The 18,162-nt window shown below is 47.0% G+C and overlaps 1 protein-coding gene across 2 annotated transcripts; it reads left to right on the top strand.

Annotated features, from left to right (window-relative positions):
* Nucleotides 1–10,214: 10,214 nt before the first annotated feature.
* Nucleotides 10,215–13,686, top strand: ASGR1 (asialoglycoprotein receptor 1). Of its 2 annotated transcripts, none has more exons than XM_045824245.1 (9): nucleotides 10,215–10,409; nucleotides 10,659–10,748; nucleotides 11,861–11,977; nucleotides 12,097–12,192; nucleotides 12,271–12,342; nucleotides 12,628–12,714; nucleotides 12,815–12,966; nucleotides 13,041–13,147; nucleotides 13,283–13,686. In XM_045824245.1, exons 2-9 carry the CDS (start codon nucleotides 10,682–10,684, stop codon nucleotides 13,455–13,457), a joined length of 873 nt encoding a protein of 290 aa, XP_045680201.1. In that variant the 5' UTR covers nucleotides 10,215–10,409; nucleotides 10,659–10,681; the 3' UTR covers nucleotides 13,458–13,686. The 2 variants fall into 2 exon arrangements, with proteins under 2 accessions (XP_045680201.1, XP_045680202.1); XM_045824246.1 differs by having other exon boundaries at nucleotides 10,648–10,748.
* The last annotated feature ends 4,476 nt before the right edge of the window (nucleotides 13,687–18,162 follow it).

Here is an 18,162-nt window from a genome sequence, read left to right as displayed (position 1 = left end):
TCTCCCTTACTCTTTCTCTAAAATCAACTAACATATATATAAAAAAAGTTCCCTCTCCCTGTCATTCCACATAGGCCTCAGAGGGGATGTAGTCGTCCAAACAGATAAAGCTTGTCCCTGGCCATTTAAGGTGACTGTGAATGGATAGGCACCCTGGTTCCCAAACAGACTGGGCCTCAAATTCTGTCTCCTCCATCCCAATCTGTCTGCTTCAACAAATACTTGGATGTTCCTTGGTGCTAGGTAGTGTTTAAAATGCTGGGGATGTAACATCCCTCCCTTCCTTCAGGGAACCTGAGGTCCTGGAGAGGGGAGGCAACAGACAGTAGGGAGTAAAGGAATGCAGGTAATGTGAGATAGTGATGGTGCTGTTAAGCAAAGAACATGACTGCTGGGTATGTGTGCTTGCTAGCTTAGACAGGGTGGTCACGGAGGCTTCTTCTTGGAGGAACATTTGAGTTGAGACTTGAATGATAAGGAAGCCTGGGGTCTGGGTATGTGAGAGGTGGAGAGAGGCAGCAAGATAGGAAGAAGTTTGGATTGTTGGTGGACAGGAGGAGGAAGAGGGCAGGGCAGGGTAGGAGGAGGGAGATAAATAGTAATACGATCACAGAAGTAAGCAAGGCCTGACTGAGGGCTTTATATGAATTTTTAAAATAGTGCCGTAAAAAGGCCTGTTGGAGGCTGTAGGAAGGGAGCAGCCCGGTTCCTCCAACCACGCTGGTGGAGAACGAACGGTAGGGGGCAGTAGAGAGCCAGTCCCGAGGTGGTGGGGAGGTTAGAATGAGAGATGTAGTGTCACTGTATGTAACCAGGCAAAGAGCTTAACTACCCCGAGCCTCATTTTCCTTAGCTGTAAAATGGGGATATTACCTAACCATCCACCTCCCAGGATGCCTGTGAGGAATAAGGGGAATAATCCATGTAAAGCCTTTGGTGCCCTTCCTGGCACACTTAGAAAATGGTAATAATTTTTGCCATTGGCTTAATGGTCTAGTCTCGATCACTGGGTAAACTTGAAAGTTAAATAACACCCAGAAACATTTGAAGTTTTAAATTTTTTCTAGAAATTTAACCCTCCGAATGAAGGTAGGAAAGATGAGCAGAGCGGGTCCTGGGTCACAGAATCCCAGCCGTGCCAGTACTGAGAGGCGGGGGTGTGTGCGGGATAGAGACGGAGGGCTGCGGAGGAGAAAGCCAGGAGGGAGGAGGAGGCTGCGGGCTGTCAGGCGCCGCGGGCAGCAGGGAGTGGATACTGAAACCCTGAGTAGGTGGTTTGGGTTCCTGTTTTCAACTTGTTTTCAGCGGTCATCTCTTCCTGCCAGCCCTGGGGGGGCCCCTCGTCCCTTGCTGCTGGACCTGGCACTGAGCCCTTCAGCCCCAGTGTACCTCCTACAGCATCTCCTGCTTCATTGCCACCCAAGCCCTGCTCAGCCTCTCCTAGATTTGGGGAACCATAGGTCACCCTCTTTGGAAAGGAATCACTGAGCCCCTCTTCTCCACTCTGTCTACTTCCTACTTGTTCATTCACCTGTCCTTGAGGTGTGCTGGGTGCCCAGGGGAATGAGGGTCTGGGGCAAGAGCGAGGCAGGCCCCATCCAAACACAAGGTTGAAAGTACTCTGGGGGCTCTGGCTGGTGTGACTCAGTGGATTGAGTGCCAGCCTGCAAACCAAAAGGTCACTGGTTGATTCCCAGTCAAGGCACATGCCTGGGTTGTGAGCCAGGTGCCCAGTAGGGGGCTCGTGGGAGGCAACCACACATTGATGTTTTTCTCCCTCTCTTTCTTCTTCCCTCCCCCTCTCTCTAAAAATAAATAAATAAAATCTTTAAAAAAGAGAAAGTGGTCTGGGGGTGGGCAAGGGCAGAGAGCGCTCAGAACCCAGGGATCCTTCATAATTCAGCACCCCAGGGCCCCACTTCCATTCCAGGGACGTTGCTAACCACCCTCTGGGATGTGGGGAGAGGTATCCTCTGCTCTCCTGACCCAATCTTCTCCCACATTCAGAGGCTGTGGAGGTCTAACACAACTCTTGGCTGTGCTGCTAGTGATGATAATAAAAATGGAAATAGGATGTGCCCAGCACTTAGTGTCAGGCACTATATTACGTGTTTTCACTCATTTTCTCACTTAACCTTGACAATAACTCTCTGAGATGAGCATTAAGCCCACTTTCCAGATGTGGGGAAGGTGAACTCAGATCTGATAGTGGCCTTCAGGCTTTTTCTGCTGTCATCCTAGCCTTTCACCCCTTCCCATCCTCCCTGGGACCTCCAGCATCTTTCCTTCTCAGCATTTGCACGCTCTTACTCTCTGCCAGCCCCTTCAATGCTCACCAGTTGCCCAGGTTTCTCCCCACCTGAAGAGCGCTTCTCTCTTCCCAACTCACCCTGATAAGAGGCCCATCTCTCTCCCTCCTTGGCAGCCTTGAACCTAGCCCTGGGATCCCCTGAAGGTCTCTTCCTCTTCCAGTGTGTATGACTGGCTCTTTCTTCTGTTTGTCCTACTGGCAGGACTCTGTCCTGGGCTGCTTTCTTCTCACTGTGCCCTCTCACTTGGTGGAGGTCATCACGGGCACTTTGCCACACCTGGGCCACATCCACGATTCTGGCTCCCATGTCTCCAGCCCAGAAATCTCTGTGGATTCCAGAGCCACTTCCATCAGCCTTCTGGCCCTGGTCAGGTGCACTGCTGTCTTCCCCCTGCTCCATCCCCTCGTCTCTATTACATGTCCAGCAGCCACCAGGTCCACTCCATTCCTCTGCTAAGTTCTGCCCAAGTGGCCTTCCCTGTCTGGCCTCGAGCCTCTTGGATTCTCACTGAGACCAACCCAGCAGCCTCCTGACTGAGCTCCCTGCCTCTCAGTGGCCCACATCTGACCCAGCACTCATCCCAAGGCCCGTCCATTGTTCAGCTCGCAGATCGGACCCCACCACTATACTGTCTGCAGCTCTTCATAAGTCCCATAGTCTGTAGTCACTCTTTAACTTTGTTGTTCAGGGCCCATCAGTGAAGTGTTTTTGGGTGTGTGTCCCCCAGTTTATACTCACTCACCTAATAGTTCTATATTTGTTGTGGTAGCTGCCTTCGAGATGGTCCCTGATTATTCTCACCCCTGGCATTTACACTCCTGTGCCGTTCCCTTCCACATAGGAGTAGGCTGACTGTGTAGCCACCAGGATATTGTGGGGATCAGGCAGCGTTACTTCTGAGGCTAGGTCACAAAAGAAATTGCAGCTTCTGTCTTGTGCTTTGGATCACTCGGGGGGAAGCCAGCTGCCATGTTGTGAAGATAGTTAAGCAGCCCTGCGGAGAGCCCCATGGGATGAGGAGCTGAGGCCTCCTGCCAACAGCCAGCACTAACTGGCCAGCTGTGTGGGTATCGCCTTGGAAGATGGTCCTCAAGCCTGTCAGGTCTTCCAATGACATCCTGACTGTAGCCTCACGAGAGACTCTGAGTCATAGCCCACCAGCTAAGCTGCACCCGGATTGCTGACCCTCAGAAACCGAGTGAGATGATAAACAGCTGTTTTAAGTTGCTAAGTTTTGGAGTGATCATTTTACAGGAATAGATTACTGATACACATGGACCACTGGACACATCTGCTATGTACTTTATATAATAAAATATATTCCCAAGTAGAAATCTAAAGAAAATGGATCAGAATATATAAATGAGGTTCTAATGTTTTCTTGCCACACTATAGATCCCTAGGGTGCATGTACCCTACTTTGGAGACCTCTGTGCTTTTGAATGATATTCAAAACGTCTCACCCTGAGATTCAGGGCCCATCTTAGGGTGCCTCAAGCTACCTCTCTGGCCATTTCTCTTCTGCTGCTGTTTCCTCTCCCCAGAGTCACTTGTTTATTCCCACTGATAAAACCCTGCCCAGCCAACATTGCAGTCCTTCTCTAGGGAGCCATTCTCGGTTTCCCTGGAGGTGGGGTTGGCAGGTCTGGAGGGGTTATTGAGCCTCTCTGTGGTGAATTGTTCGCTGTACATGCTCCACATCCTACAGGGGATGCACTCAGAGGGGGCAGTGTTGCTTTGTATGAAGTGTGGTAGGAAGAGTTCTGAAAGTGGCCCCTAGCTCTGGCCGGGTAGCTTAGTTGGTTAGGACGCTGTCTCAATATACCAGGGGTGCGAATTTGATCCTCTGGTCAGGGCACAAGTAAGAATCAACCAATGAATGCATAAATAAGTGAAACAAAAAATTGAAGTTTCTCTCTCTCAAATCCATCAATAAAAAAAAAACCAAAAAAAAAACTGGCCCCCAGTATTCCACACTGTTATCCTGGAGCAGGTGAATATGATGAGCTATCACTCACAGTTATGTTATGTGTAGTTAATCTTATGTATGAGTGTGTATACAGCAGGACCTTGAATAATGTTTCATTCAATGTCATTTTGTTATAACGATGAGATGCAGTAGGAGTTTAACTCTTGTTTATATCAATTAGCCTATGGTAAAATTGGTTTCATTATACATAATTTCATTTAAAGTCACAGACCTATTGATGATGTTAAGTTAGGACTTAACTGTGTATATATATGTTGTGTGCACAGTTGGCCTTAAGACAGGAAGATTATTCAGGTTGATCTAATCTAATCACAGGAGCCCCTTTAGAAGTACAGAGGAAGTCAGAGAGATCTGAAGCATGAGAAAGATTCCGGTCACTGTTGCTGACTTTGAAGATGCAGGAGCCACGTGGTAAGGAATGTAGAGGCCTCTGGGAGCAGAGGATGTTCCCTGGTTGACAGCTAGGAAGAAAATGAGGACCTCAATCATGTAGTTGCAAGAACTGGATCCTGTCAACAATGTGAATGGGTTTAGAAGCAGATTCTTCTCCTTTGCCTCCAGAAATGAATACAGCTCTGCCAGCACCTTGACCTTGGCTCTGTGAGACCATGAGCAGAAATTCTAGTTGGACTTCTGCCCTACAGAACCATGAGCTAATGAGTAGATGTTGTTTTAAGACACTAAGTTTTTGGTAAGTTGTAGTTTAGCCATACAAAAAGCAATACAAAAGGCTTTGTCCCTGAAGACCTTGCATAATTCAAGGTATAAACTCTTTTTTATAACAATTTTTTATTTTTTAAAGATATTTTAAACATTTATTTTATTTTTATTACCCCCTTTTAGACAGAGGGGAAGGGAGGAAGGAAGAGAGGGAAAGAAACATCAATGTGTCGTTGCCTCTCATGTGCTCCCCACTGGGGACCTGGTCCATGACCTAGGTATGTGCCCTGACTGGGAATCAAACCAGCAACACTTTGGTTCACAGGTTGGTGCTCAGTCCACTGAGTTGCACCAGCCAGGGCAATCTCTAGTATTTTAATGAGGGCTTCCTTGTAAATTAGCAACTGGATGTTCCATGTTGTTTGTCTGGCTTTCATCACAGTGTTTTATTACCTTTGACTCCTATTCTAAAGTTATTGGCATTGGGGGTGTTTTCAGCACTGGTCCAAAAACTGCTCCCTAATTAATGGGTTTAGGGAAAGTGGTCCTAGGCACTGCTGTCTACATACATGTACAGCTTTCTGCACTTTCACAAACTGAACACACCTGTGCAACTAGAGTCCAGGTCAAGAAGCTGAACATTTCTGTAACCCCAGAACCTCCCTGCGCTCCCTTCAGTCACTACTCCTGTAGGGCAACCACTATTCTGCCCCAAACAGCAGCGTAGGGTTTATTTGCCTGAATAAACCAGATTATATGTCATAATACCAGAGAATGCTAAAGTAACAGCCCAACAGTAACCAAAATTACTACCTTTTCAAGACACAGGCAAACAAGTGTGTAGCCAAGTTTTTCACACTTGATGCAAGGGAATGTCTCCTAATGTAAAACTCTCATAACTGAAGTATAGTATTTTCATGAAATAATTGTAATAGGATTTGCATGATTTCATATTTAGAGCCTAAAGTGAGACAGATGAATGTCTATAATATTGCCCAATTTCTAATTTTGCACTTTATTTATTTTTTGACACAGAAAATTTTAATTTCCATATCAAAGTGCTATTATAAGAAAATTTTTATAAAAAGACAAAAATCCAATAGGAAACTTGGATAAAAGTCATGAATACACAAACCACAGAACAAAATGTAAATATCTATACTACACATTTAAAAATACACTTAATCTCCTCAACAATAAAAATTCAACTTAACCCAACAGTGAAATGTCAATACTATCCTACACATTGGGAAAAAATAAACCAAGTAACAATGCCTTCTAAATAAGGTTCTTTCATCAACATTGGCAGAGTGGGAATCCAACAGTCTTTGTTCACAATGGCTTAGCAATCTCCATTGAACATTTGAAGGTTACATATTCTTTAACACAATGTTCTACATCTAGGATTGTATCCCACATAAATATTTGCCTGTGTGCACAAGGTTGACTGAAAAATTATTTACTGAAACAAAATTTCTAAGAGTAAAACGAAGAAATTAACCCAAATATGTCTCAAAGTAGACTATTTTTTTCAAATTTATTTTTCTATCATTGTTCAAGTAGTTATCTGTCTCCCCCCACCCCAACCCTCCCCATTACCCCAGTCCCCCACCTCCTTCCCCTTTTTCCACCCTCCCTTGTTATTGTCCATGTGTCCTTTATAATTGCTCCTGTAAATCTTTCACCCTTTTCCCCCATTATCCCCTCCCCTCTCCTCTCTGATCAATATCAGCCTGTTCTCAATTTCAATGTCTCTGGTTATATTTTGCTTGCTTGTTCATTTTGTTGATTAGGTTCCAGTTAAAGGTGAGATCATATGGTATTTGTCTTTCACTGCCTGGCTCATTTCACTTAGGATAATGCTCTCCAGTTCCATCCATACTATCGCGAAGGGTAGGAGCTCCTTCTTTTTTCTGCTGCATAGAATTCCGTTGTGTAAATGTACCATAATTTTTTTGACCCATTCATTTACTGATGGGCACTTAGGTTGCTTCCAGCACTCGGCTATTGTAAATTGTGCTGCTATGAACATTGGGGTGCATAGGGTCTTTTTGATTGGTGTTTCAGGGTTCTTAGGATATAATACTAGCCATGGAATTGCTGGGTTGAAAGGCAGTTTTATTTTTAATTTTCTGAGGAAATTCCATACTGTTTTCCACAGTGGTTGCACCAATCTGCAATCCTACCAACAGTAATTTTGCACACTTTAAATTCACACACTCTTCTGCCCTGGCTGGTGTGGCTCAATGGATTGAGTGTCACCCTATGAACCTAAAGGTTGCCGGTTCAATTCCCAGCCAGGGCACATGCCTGTGTTTCAGGCTGGGTCCCCATTTGGGTGCTTGTGAGAGGCAACCAATCGATGTATTTCTCATACAATAATATTTCTCTCCCCGTCTTTCTCTTTCCCTCTCTCTAAAAGATAAATAAATGAATTCTTAAAAAAATAAATTCAGAGACTTCCGGCCAAGATGGAGGTATAGGTAGACACACTGTGCCTCTTCACACAACCAAAAGAAGGACAACAACAATTTAAAAACAAAAAACAAGCAGAACTGAAAGAAAATTGAACTGTATGGAAGTCCAACAACCAAGGAGTTAAAGAAGATACATTCATCCAGACCGGTAGGAGGGGTGGAGACGGGCAGCTGGGCAGAGAGGACTTGTGGCAGCGCAGTAGTTGGAAAGGTGGCAGGTGGTGGACCCAGAGTCAGATTGTTGAGCGCCGGCACACAAGGCTGCAGCGGGTGGACCCGGCAAGGTGGTGGATTGCTAACTGGGGTGGTCCCACATTTGTGCATCGATAAACTGGGAGGAACAACTGGGGAGTGTGACAGACTGTGAAACCCAGGGTCCCAGTGTGGGGAAATAAAGCCTCAAACCACTGATTGAAAACACCTGTGGGGATTGAGGCAGCGGGAGAAACTCCCAGCCTCACAGGAGAGCTTATTGGAGAGACCCACCGGGTCCTAGAATGCACACAAGCCCACCCACCCAGGAATCAGCACCAGAAGGGCCCAATTTGTTTGTGAGAAATGGGGGAAGTGATTGAAATCCAGCAGAGAGCAGAGCAAGTGCCATTGTTCCCTCTTGGACCCCTCCCCCACATACAGGCAACATGGGTTGCCCCACCTGGGTAAACAACTGAGGCTCCGACCCTCATATGTAACAGGCACATCAAGACAAAAAAAATGGCCCAAACAAAAGAATAGATCAAACCTCCAGAAGAAATACAATTAAGTGATGAAGACATAGCCAACCTATCAGATGCACAGTTCAAAACACTGGTAATCAGGATGCTCAAAGAATTGGTTGAATCTGGTTGCAAATTAGATGAAAAAATGAAGGCTATGCTAAGTGAAATAAAGGAAAATGTACAGGGAACCATTAGTGATGGGAAAGAAACTGGGACGCACATCAACAGTGTGGACCAGAAGGGAGAAAGAAACATCCAAACAGAAAAGAAGGAAGAAATAAGAATTCAAAAAAATGAGGAGAGGTTTAGGAACCTGCAGAACATCTTTTAAATGTTCCAACATCTGAATTATAGGGGTGCCAGAAGGGGAAGAGGAAGAGCAACAAGTGGAAAAGTTATTTGAACAAATAATAAAGGAGAATTTCCCCAACCTGGCAAAGGAAATAGACTTCCAGGAAATCCAGGAAGCTCAGAGAGTCCCAAAGGAGTTGGACCCAAGACGGAACACACCAAGACACATCATAATTACATTAGCCAAGGTAAAAATGAAGGAGAAAATCCTAGAAGCAGCAAGAGATAAGGGGACAGTAACCTACAAAGGAGTTCCCATCAGACTGTCAGCTGATTTCTCAAAAGAGACCTTGCAGGCAAGAAGGGGCTGGAAAGAAGTATTCCAAGTCATGAAAGACAAGGACCTATATCCCAGATTGCTCTGTCCAGCAAAGCTTTCATTTAGAATGGAAGGGCAGATGAAGTGCTTCCTACATGAGGTCAAGTTAAAGGAGTTCATCATCACCCAGCCCTTATTATATGAAATGTCAAAGGGACTTATCTAAGAAAAAGAAGATAAAAAACATGTATAGTAAAATGACAGCAAACTCATAATTATTAACAACCATACCTAAAACAGAAACAAAAACAAACACAAACTAAGCAATCAACTAGAACAGGAACAGAACCACAGAAATGGAGATCACATGGAGGGTTATCAACAGGGGAGTGGGAGGGGGAGAGAGGGGGAAAAAGTGCAGAGAATAAGTAGCATAGATGGTAGGTAGAAAATAGACAGGGGGAGGGTAAGAATAGTATGGGAAATGTAGAAGCTAAAGAACTTAGGACACATGGACATGAACTAAAGGTGGGAAATGTGGGTGGGAGAGGGTATGCAGGGTGGAGGGGAATGAAGGGGGGGAATGGGACAACTGTAATAGCATAATCAATAAAATATATTTAAAAAATAAATTCACATACTTCTCTCTGAACACAACCCTATTTGAACCCACCCCCACCCCCACGGAGCTGTGAGGGACCATGGTTTAGTGCCTCTGGGACCTCAGGGCTCAGCCATCGTGACTGTGGTGACCGCACAAAGTCCTGCATTCGGGCTGTGCCTCTGCTGCTTCCTTGCAGTATGAACCTGGGTAAGCTCTTACTTTTCTGGGTCTGAGTTTCCTCATCTGCGGAAGTGCTCTGGGGATAACGGAAAGAGTTAACAACTAAAAAGCACAGGCACGCAGTAGTCATCTGTGGAGGTTTGTCGGCACCAGCCTCTGGCGAAGTGGGGAAAGCCTGCCCTGCTGCCTCTCCCCGCATTTGTCTGCCACACTGCTGGGGAACTTGCCTCCCCAGGAGACTGAAGCCAGTCAGCCTGAGCTGGGGAGTCTGGGGGCTGAGCCCCTGAGTGGGGCCTAGGCTCAGGTGCCAGGGTCACAGGCCTAGGTTGGGCAAGAGTGGAGGATAACAGATCCCTCTGATCTTGGCAGGGGGTATTTAGAGACACCAACAATTCTGGGAATTTAGTCAGGAAGTGACAGAGGGAGGGGCGGAGGGGAAACATTGAACAGCACCTCAGGCCTCTGGGCTCCCCTCCCAAACCATGCAATGAGTAGTGAGGTGACCAGTGTGCGGAGGTGAGGGGGATATACCCAGAGACTCCCCCTCCCAGAGAGGAAAGCAGAGGCAGCCCATCCCCCCTGGCTTCCACCCCCACACATCTGAGTTCCAAATCCATTCCCACCTCTGTTTAAGTCCAAAGTCTCTGGCATTGGACATGCCAGGTTCGGCACACTAGAAACACACAAACGGACACGCGCTAGCACAGCACTCAGGGCCCTTGTATGGACCCTGGCCCTCCCTCCCCTGTTGTCCAGGGCTGTCTGCACACCCACTGCTCCAGGCTTCAGCTTCCTACTTAGACTGGGATCTACACAGCATTGAGGGATCCAGGAGTCACCCTCGCCACCACCAGCAAGTAAAAGGGGAAGAAAAGCAGGGGGATTGACTGGGGTGGATTGGGGGAGCAGTGGAGGGAACCAGCTGTCAGGAGGGGACGGGCTGGGTGGAAAAACCTCAGAGGATGAATTTGGGTGACAGGTCTGGGAGGGAACGAGGGAAAGAAGAAAGATCTTCATGTAGCCACCGATCACTTAGAAAGGGACAAGACCCCACACACCAACTCTGTTCAGACCCTATCTCGATCCTAATGCCAGTCTTGGCCTAGTCCCAGGTCCAGCCAGCCCTAACATGACAAAGGAGTATCAAGATTTTCAGCACCTGGACAATGAGGAGAATGACCATCAGTTCAGACAAGGTGAAGGGACACCTCCTCCTATTTCTGAAAGGAGAGCATTAGGTGGCTTTGGCTTTCTTACCTCAGCTCCTGCTTCTTTCTGTGACCTGTGACCCTGTCTCTGGGTCTGCCCCTGTCACAAGAACATAGTTGCCCCTCTTAGGAGAGGTGTTGGGTGTGGGGCTGGAGTCCCTTTCTTGGTGATGGGGACCCAAGGCTTCTGCATGCTGCCCAACCCCTGACGTGTCCCCCACTTCTCATGATCTTGAGGAGGGGGTGGGCCCACAGGATTGGGGCTGTCCTTTCCTTTTTCAATACTGGTGAGCCTTTGGCGTGTGTGTGCGCGCACACACACACACACACACACACACACGCATGCATGCGCGTATGTCTGGGGTTTCTGGAATCATTTTGGTTGAGGGGTGAGTAAGATTTCTGTGAAGGGGCCGCGGGATTTCTGATCAGAGGGAGGGTGAGGCCCTCCTACATGAAAAACAAAGCCCTAGTTTTTCTCATTTAAGCAGGGATGTTGTTTGGGCCAAGTGAGGACCCAGTTCCTGGGGGTGGGAGTGCACAGTGCCTTTTGATGGGGAAAGGCGATGCTGGGGAGGAGAGAACGGAAAGCAGGCTCCGCACATTCCAGCTCACTGAGATAGGACTCCCTGGGTGGAAGCAACTTGAGGGACCTGAGGTCTTCCTGCACCCAGCCAAACAGCAGTGAGATTCATGGAGAGAGAAAGACACTGACTTCTCTTGCCGCACTTTCAGGGAGGGGCAGTGATTCCCCAGCTGGTGTCTCATTCCACCGGACTCCCCAGCTCACAAACTCCATCCTTAAGGTTCTGATGAGGTTCATCAGCTGCCCTGACACAGCTAGGCCACTAGGTGTCAGCAAAGACCCAGGGCCTGGCTAGGGCTAAGGCGGGGTCAAAGTTTTGCTTTCCTCTGTTAACCCTCTCGGCTTCCCCACTTCTAGTTGCTTCTGGACCCTCAGAGTCACTCACTGCCCACATTTCTTAGTCTTTGTGATTCCTTCTAGTCTGCTGGAGAAGCCTTAGCCTGCTCTCCTCCTAAGACTCAGAGCTGCGCAGACTGGCATGTTCCTGAGACCCCGATGCCCTCTCCTTTTGCAGGGCCACCTCCTCCCCAACCACTATTTCAGCGGCTCTGCTCTGGACCCTGCCTCCTCCTGCTCTCCCTGGGCCTCAGTCTCCTGCTGCTGGTGGTTGTCTGTGTGATCGGATCCCAGAGTGGGTGCCTGCCGGGGGTGGGAGGGGCAGGGAAGGGAGCAATGTGGAGGGTTGGTGGGAGCAGTGGTGGTGGGGTGCTGGTAGCTGTGATAGTGGACCCAGCACCCTCTCTTGCTCAGACTCCAAGCTGCAGGAAGAGCTGCGGACCCTGCGAGAGATGGTCAGCAACCTCACAGTGAGCACAGAGGCCGAGTTCAAGGACCTGCGCACCCATGGTGAGGGGTCTGGGGCTGAGGCTGGGGGCAGCTGTGGGATGCTAGGGATGTTAGGACACTGAGCAGTTTCTCCCGCAGGAGGAGGGGTGGGCAGAAAGATGAAAGCCCTGGAGTCCCAGATGGAGAAACAGCAGGAGGACCTGAGTCAAGGTCAGAGAGGGGGCATGCATGTCAGCATCTGTGTGTGGAATACAGGGCTCTCCCAGGCCAAACCAAGGGGTCTGGGCTGCAGTTTTCCCCCCCTACAATTCTCAGATGTTTTACTGACAGCAATTTTTATTTCTCACCTAAACCAAGGGGTCTTGTGGCAGGGGCATCTGTGATTGATCTTCGGTCCTGCACACACATGCAGACCTTTCCCAGCCCTCAGTGTTCACATCGCCCTCCTTGCCCTCCTCACTCTCAACCTTCCCCTCTCCCACCCTGTCTCCCCAGATCACTCCAGCTTGCTGCTCCATGTGAAGACGTTTGTGTCTGACTTGCGAAGCCTGAACTGTCAGCTGGCCATACTCCAGGGCAATGGTGAGGAGGCAGGGGTGCCCAGCCCTTCTTTTCTGCCTATTTCTCCTCCAGGAGGAGCCTTAGCCCCTTGACCCTCCCTGTGCACCTCTCCTGCTCCCAGGCTCTGAAAATAGCTGCTGCCCTGTCAACTGGGTGGAGCATGAAGGCAGCTGCTATTGGTTCTCTCACACTGGGAAGTCCTGGTCCGAAGCTGAGAAGTACTGCCAGCTGGAGAACGCGACCCTGGTGGTGATCGGCTCCTTGGAGGAGCAGGTAAGGGCTCTGAAGGGCTCATCTGGGAGTCTGGCCATTCTGCCGGGGAGGTCACCACCCTCCTCTCTCCCCAGAAATTTGTCCAGCACCACATGGGCCCTGGGAACACCTGGATTGGCCTCACCGACCACACTGGGTCCTGGAAATGGGTGGATGGTTCAGACTATGAGAAGGGCTTTCGGTGAGTGTGTGCTCTGCATCCTGTCCCTTTTACCTGGGCCCTGCTGTCCCAGCTGGGCGGGTCCATGGGCAAGAGGGGCTCCTCAGCTTGGCTGAGCGTTGGCTCCCTGGGGCCCAATCTGCCTCTTCTTCCTAGGAACTGGAGACCAGATCAGCCGGACGACTGGCATGGGCACGGGCTGGGGGGAGGCGAGGACTGTGCCCACCTCACGGCTGACGGCCGCTGGAACGATGACGTCTGCAGGAGGCCCTACCGCTGGGTCTGTGAGACAGAGCTGCACAGGGCCAGCAAGGAGCCTCCTCCCCACTAATTTATTTTCTCAGTGCCTCCTCCTATTGAAGGGGATCCTCCTCTCTGGGGGTCTCTTCATGTTCTCGGGGGTTTTCATGCAGGATTTTAAGGGAAAGGGAGAGGATGGTGTCTGAGGAATGAAAATGATGTTCGGAGGGCTGGGGACATTGAAACCATGCCACTTTCTGCAGTTTGCAGTTTGTTATTGTAAACTTTTTTTAGAGTAAAAAGAAGAGAAATATATGAAACATTTTCATCTGTCTGGTTTATTGGGGATTAGGAAGGGGAGGGGGCTTGCTGGCAGCAGGAAGCCCTGGGCAGGTCATGGGTTACTGGGAGAACAGTATGGGCTTTTGGTTGGACGGCAGATTCATTATTTACAGGCATGTGGTTTAGGGCAAGTTACTTTGTTCTCTGGGTCTCAGCCAGAAAACAGTGCTGTTATGGGGACCATTCCCCTTCCAGCAACGCCCCAGAATTAGAATCACCCCTCTGTGCTGAGTGCTTCCAAAGCTTCAGATGAAACTCCTTGGTGTCTGTTGTGTGCATTATAGTGAAGAGAAGCAGAATCCACAGGCAACAAATACAATGAATCAAAGTGGAGGCCCAACCAAGAGTCACCAAACATTCGAGGAAGAGCAGTTCATGGAAGGGAAACCCCAGGTAAATAGAATCTGTAACCCAAGATAGGAGTTAACAGACAAACAGATCAAGACTTACAGACACTGGTCATTAACAAAAACTGACAAGATGTAGCTACAAGTAAGTTCCCAATTAGTTCTAAAAAGGAGGAATGCTCTGACTGCAATGAAACACAGTTAGACATGAACACAAAAGTAGAGCCAAAAATGATCTACAACATACACATTTCTCACCATCTTTGTAGATAACTTTAAGGGAAAAATCAAAGTACACTGAAGTGAATTAGACACGAACAAGGAGAGCACCGCACAGTGAGGTCGTGGGACGGTCTGAAGCGGCTCCTGGAAGGAGCTGTGGAAGCTGTTAGCACATTTATTAAAAACAAGAATGACAGAATTGAAATAAGCTAAGTTTTAACTCAAAGAACTTCAAAAACAATAATAAAATCAAACCCCAAAATAGAAGAAAGGGATTTATTTTTTCAAAAGCAAAAATTAATGAACTAGAATATAAAAATATAAGTATGACCCATAAAAGAAAAATCGAATTCTTGGGAAAGGTGAACAAAATAATATGAAGGAGAGAAAGGGAAACACAGACACTGGACGTCAGAAAGGAGCAGGTTAGAGAAGCACAGGACCGAGGATGCGGTCATGTCCCACTTCCGGATCTGAAGCAGCAGAGTAAAGACAGTGTTTCCCACCGTTGGGGTAATTTTTAGGCTAATCCCTTAGAAACAGAGCTTATAACTTCCAAACTTAGTAAGAGGAAGATGAAAAAAAAGTTAATTTAAAAGAAGGCAGGAAAAAGAGAAAAGGAAATAAAATTGGCAGATAAGAAAAGGCACAAAGAAAGAGGCTAGTGCTGAGTCTAGACGTGCTGCTGGTTATATTAAATGCAAAGGACTAAATTATCTTGTTAAAGGAAAAGAACTTGCAGACAGAATAAAAAATAAGATCCAACCATATGCCCAAGATGCATATCTAAAACAGAGAGATGAAAGCAAAAGCATGAAAAGGATATGGTAAGCAAGTTCTAATTAAATCAATTATCATATAAAGTATAGTTTATAACAAAGTGTTATTAGAAATAAAGAGGGTCTCTTCCTAATGATAAAAGGTTTAATTCAACAGGAAAATACATTGGTATTAAATTTATGTGCGTGGCCCCAAAATATATAAAACTAAAATTTTGGAAATACAAGAACAAATTGACAAATCTATATTGTAGGAGATTGTAATACATCTCTCTAGTAATTGATAGATCAAACAGACAAACCAATCACCAAGGAAACAGATGTTTTGAACGCTAGGGTGCACTTTATCATCCAACAGACCTATTTGTTGGGAACCGCCCTGCCTGGTTTTAGAAGCTGCAACCCCCACCAAGGCTAAGGCTGAGCAACCTTTGGACCATAAGCCACTAAGGAGACAAAGCTTATCTCCCTGGCAGGAGCACTGCTTCTGCTCCTTTTACTTCATCCATAACTGGCCCCCAATGCTTGGTTGGTTAGCCAATGACGGGTAAGATTCCCCAAGGGGGGAATGACCTAAGACAGGCAGGATCACAGGGAGGCCCCAGGGAAGGATTTGGAGGGCTATAGCAAAAAGGGGTGATGGACCCTCGCCCCTCAGCTTTGACATAGCCTGAGTCCTCATTCTGTCTGCAAGAAGTCTCCTAATCTCTTGGCTGCCTTACTTCCCCTGCCCAACTTAAGCCTGAAACAATGACAGAGGGCAGTGCAGCCCTGTGCTGGAAAGGGTGGGTTCCCCAGGTGATCAGGCCTGAGAAAGAATACATAAAATCCTGTGAAATCTGCTTTGCTAAGAATGCTCTCAATTAAATGATAAGGGTCTGAGCAGGAAATGAGGTCATTTCCCAAAGTTTTGTAGCCCTTTAGGTAACAGACCCTGACTCAGAATAAGCCCTTGTAGTTCTTTGTATGCTATCTATTGTTTGATCCTTACTGCTTGACAATGATTAATGAGCTTTACCTGTATTCCTGTGCAAATTGAACGCAATAAAGGCCTGTCAAGGCAAAGGCACTTGGCACTCTCCTTTTGAGATAGTGGCCAGGCCGCTCTGAGGCACTCTCCCCTTGAGAGAGTAGCTGTGCTGTCCCTTTTCCTCCATAGGACTCAGTAGTCCGTGTGAATGTATCTTGTTTCATCCATAACACCGTGGACACTGAGGGCCGGTGTCCGTGTCACCTATCTAGTACACTGCATTCCTTACCTACAGAATATACATTCTTTTCAGGAACATTTTGAAAAGGGGCATTTAAAAAAATTGAGCAAATAGAGAAAATTCACTGCAAGGATTAGAAATGTAAAATTCCTATATAAAACATTAGCTAGTTCAATCAAAGAGTATATTAAAAGAGATATGTTCAAGTGACATATATACCAAGAATCCAAATGGTTTAACATCAGAAAACATTTATTAATAAAATAGACTTAGGGAGGACAGAAGACTAGATTAATGGTGTACAAAAGAAAAAAATCACACAATGCAGAAAAAGCTCTTGGCAAAAGTTCAACACTTACTATAAAATCTTTTAGGATCTTGGCTCCTGCTATTTTGTTGCTGTATTTTTCTCAACTTGTGGGTTTTGTCACATTTCTGCCCTGCTCCATCCATGACCCCTTATGTCCCAAGGTCATTGCTTTGATTCTTGGCTTCATCCACTCTACTCTTGTTTGCCTGTAAATTGTTCTTTATTTTAATTAGTGTGTCCTTCATTTCTGATTGGATCTTTTTTATGCTGTTGAGGTCCTCACTAAATTCCTTGAGCATCCTTATAACGAGTATTTTTTTGTTTTCATTTTTAAGATTTTTTAAATAGAAAGGGGAAGGGAGGGAGGAAGGGAGGGAGAGAAACATTACTGTATGGTTGCCTCTCGCACACCTCCAACTGGGGACCTGTCCTACAACCCAGGCATGTGCCCTGACTGGGAATCGAACTGATGATCCTTTGGTTTGCAGGCCAGTGCTTAATCCACTGAGCCATACCAGCCAGGGCATAACTAGCGTTTTGAACTCTGCATCTCGTAGATTGCTTATCTCCATTTTGTTTTGTTCTTTTTTGGGAGTTTTGATCTGTTCTTCCATTTGGCCCATGTTTCTTTGTCTGCTCACTTTGGCAGCCTCCCTGTGTTTGTTTCTGCGTATTATGTAGAACACCTATGTGTTGGGTCTTGCCATGCTCATTTGTCTACATGCCGCTCACCACTGCTTTCAAGCTGTAAGCAGAGTTGAGTAGTTGTGACAAAGCTGGCAAGTATTTGCTATGTGACCCTGTACAGGAAATATCTGTGACTCTACATGTAGAGAAGAGGGGAGAATGGACATTGGGGTCAATTAGAAGTCTCTGACACACTTACAAATAAGTGGATGGTTATGCATAAACCATTGTGGAGACAGGCTTTGTGGCAAGACTTATGGGAGTTAGGCCACCAGAAACAAATCACTGTACATCGTGTTACTGGACATGCTCCTCATGCTTCCCCTGGGAATGATGAGGCTGATACTCTAGCCAAGGAGCAGTGGCTAGAAACAGGGAAACCTGCCAGTCCCTCAGGGAGGGAAGTAGTCCACTGGCTATACCATCGCCTCTTACATGCTGGGCAGAAGATCATGTGGTCCACTATCAAAACTTGGGGGTCACCTGTTACATTGACAGAGGCACAAGAAGCCTGTGAGACCTGTGTTGTCTGCTCGTGAGAGCATCCCCGAAGACCTATGGGAACTTCTGGACAGGTAGTGCTGGGATGGGTACTGCTGACCTGGTGGCAGGTGAATGTAATTGGGCCCCTACCTAGTTCAAAGTGATATAAGTATTCTATCACAGGTATGGACATGACCACAGGACTTTTAGCTGCTTATCCCACCTGACACCCAGATCAGAAAGCAGTAATTGCTGTGCTGGGGTGGTTATGCTCTACTTATGTGCAACCCTTAATCATTGAAAGTGATCAGGGGACACATTTTACTGGGACCTTGCTATAGCAGTGGGCTCTGGACTTGCAGATTGACTAGAAGTTCCATGTGGCCTATCACCCTCAAGCTGCTGAATGACTGAA

The sequence above is a fragment of the Phyllostomus hastatus genome, unplaced genomic scaffold (genome assembly GCF_019186645.2).
Source record: "Phyllostomus hastatus isolate PE091 unplaced genomic scaffold, TTU_PhHast_1.1 phas_scaffold_55, whole genome shotgun sequence".
NCBI lineage: Eukaryota > Metazoa > Chordata > Mammalia > Chiroptera > Phyllostomidae > Phyllostomus > Phyllostomus hastatus.
This window is presented reverse-complemented; position numbering and strand designations above follow the sequence as displayed.

Excerpts from the sequence above, each read along its gene's own strand:
- ASGR1 (XM_045824245.1), top strand. The coding sequence starts at position 10,682 with ATGACAAAGGAGTATCAAGATTTTCAGCACCTGGACAATGAGGAGAAT. Across the intron at positions 11,978-12,096 it reads CTGTGTGATCGGATCCCAGA|ACTCCAAGCTGCAGGAAGAG; the intron begins GTGGGTGCCTGC and ends TCTCTTGCTCAG. Across the intron at positions 12,193-12,270 it reads CAAGGACCTGCGCACCCATG|GAGGAGGGGTGGGCAGAAAG; the intron begins GTGAGGGGTCTG and ends TTTCTCCCGCAG.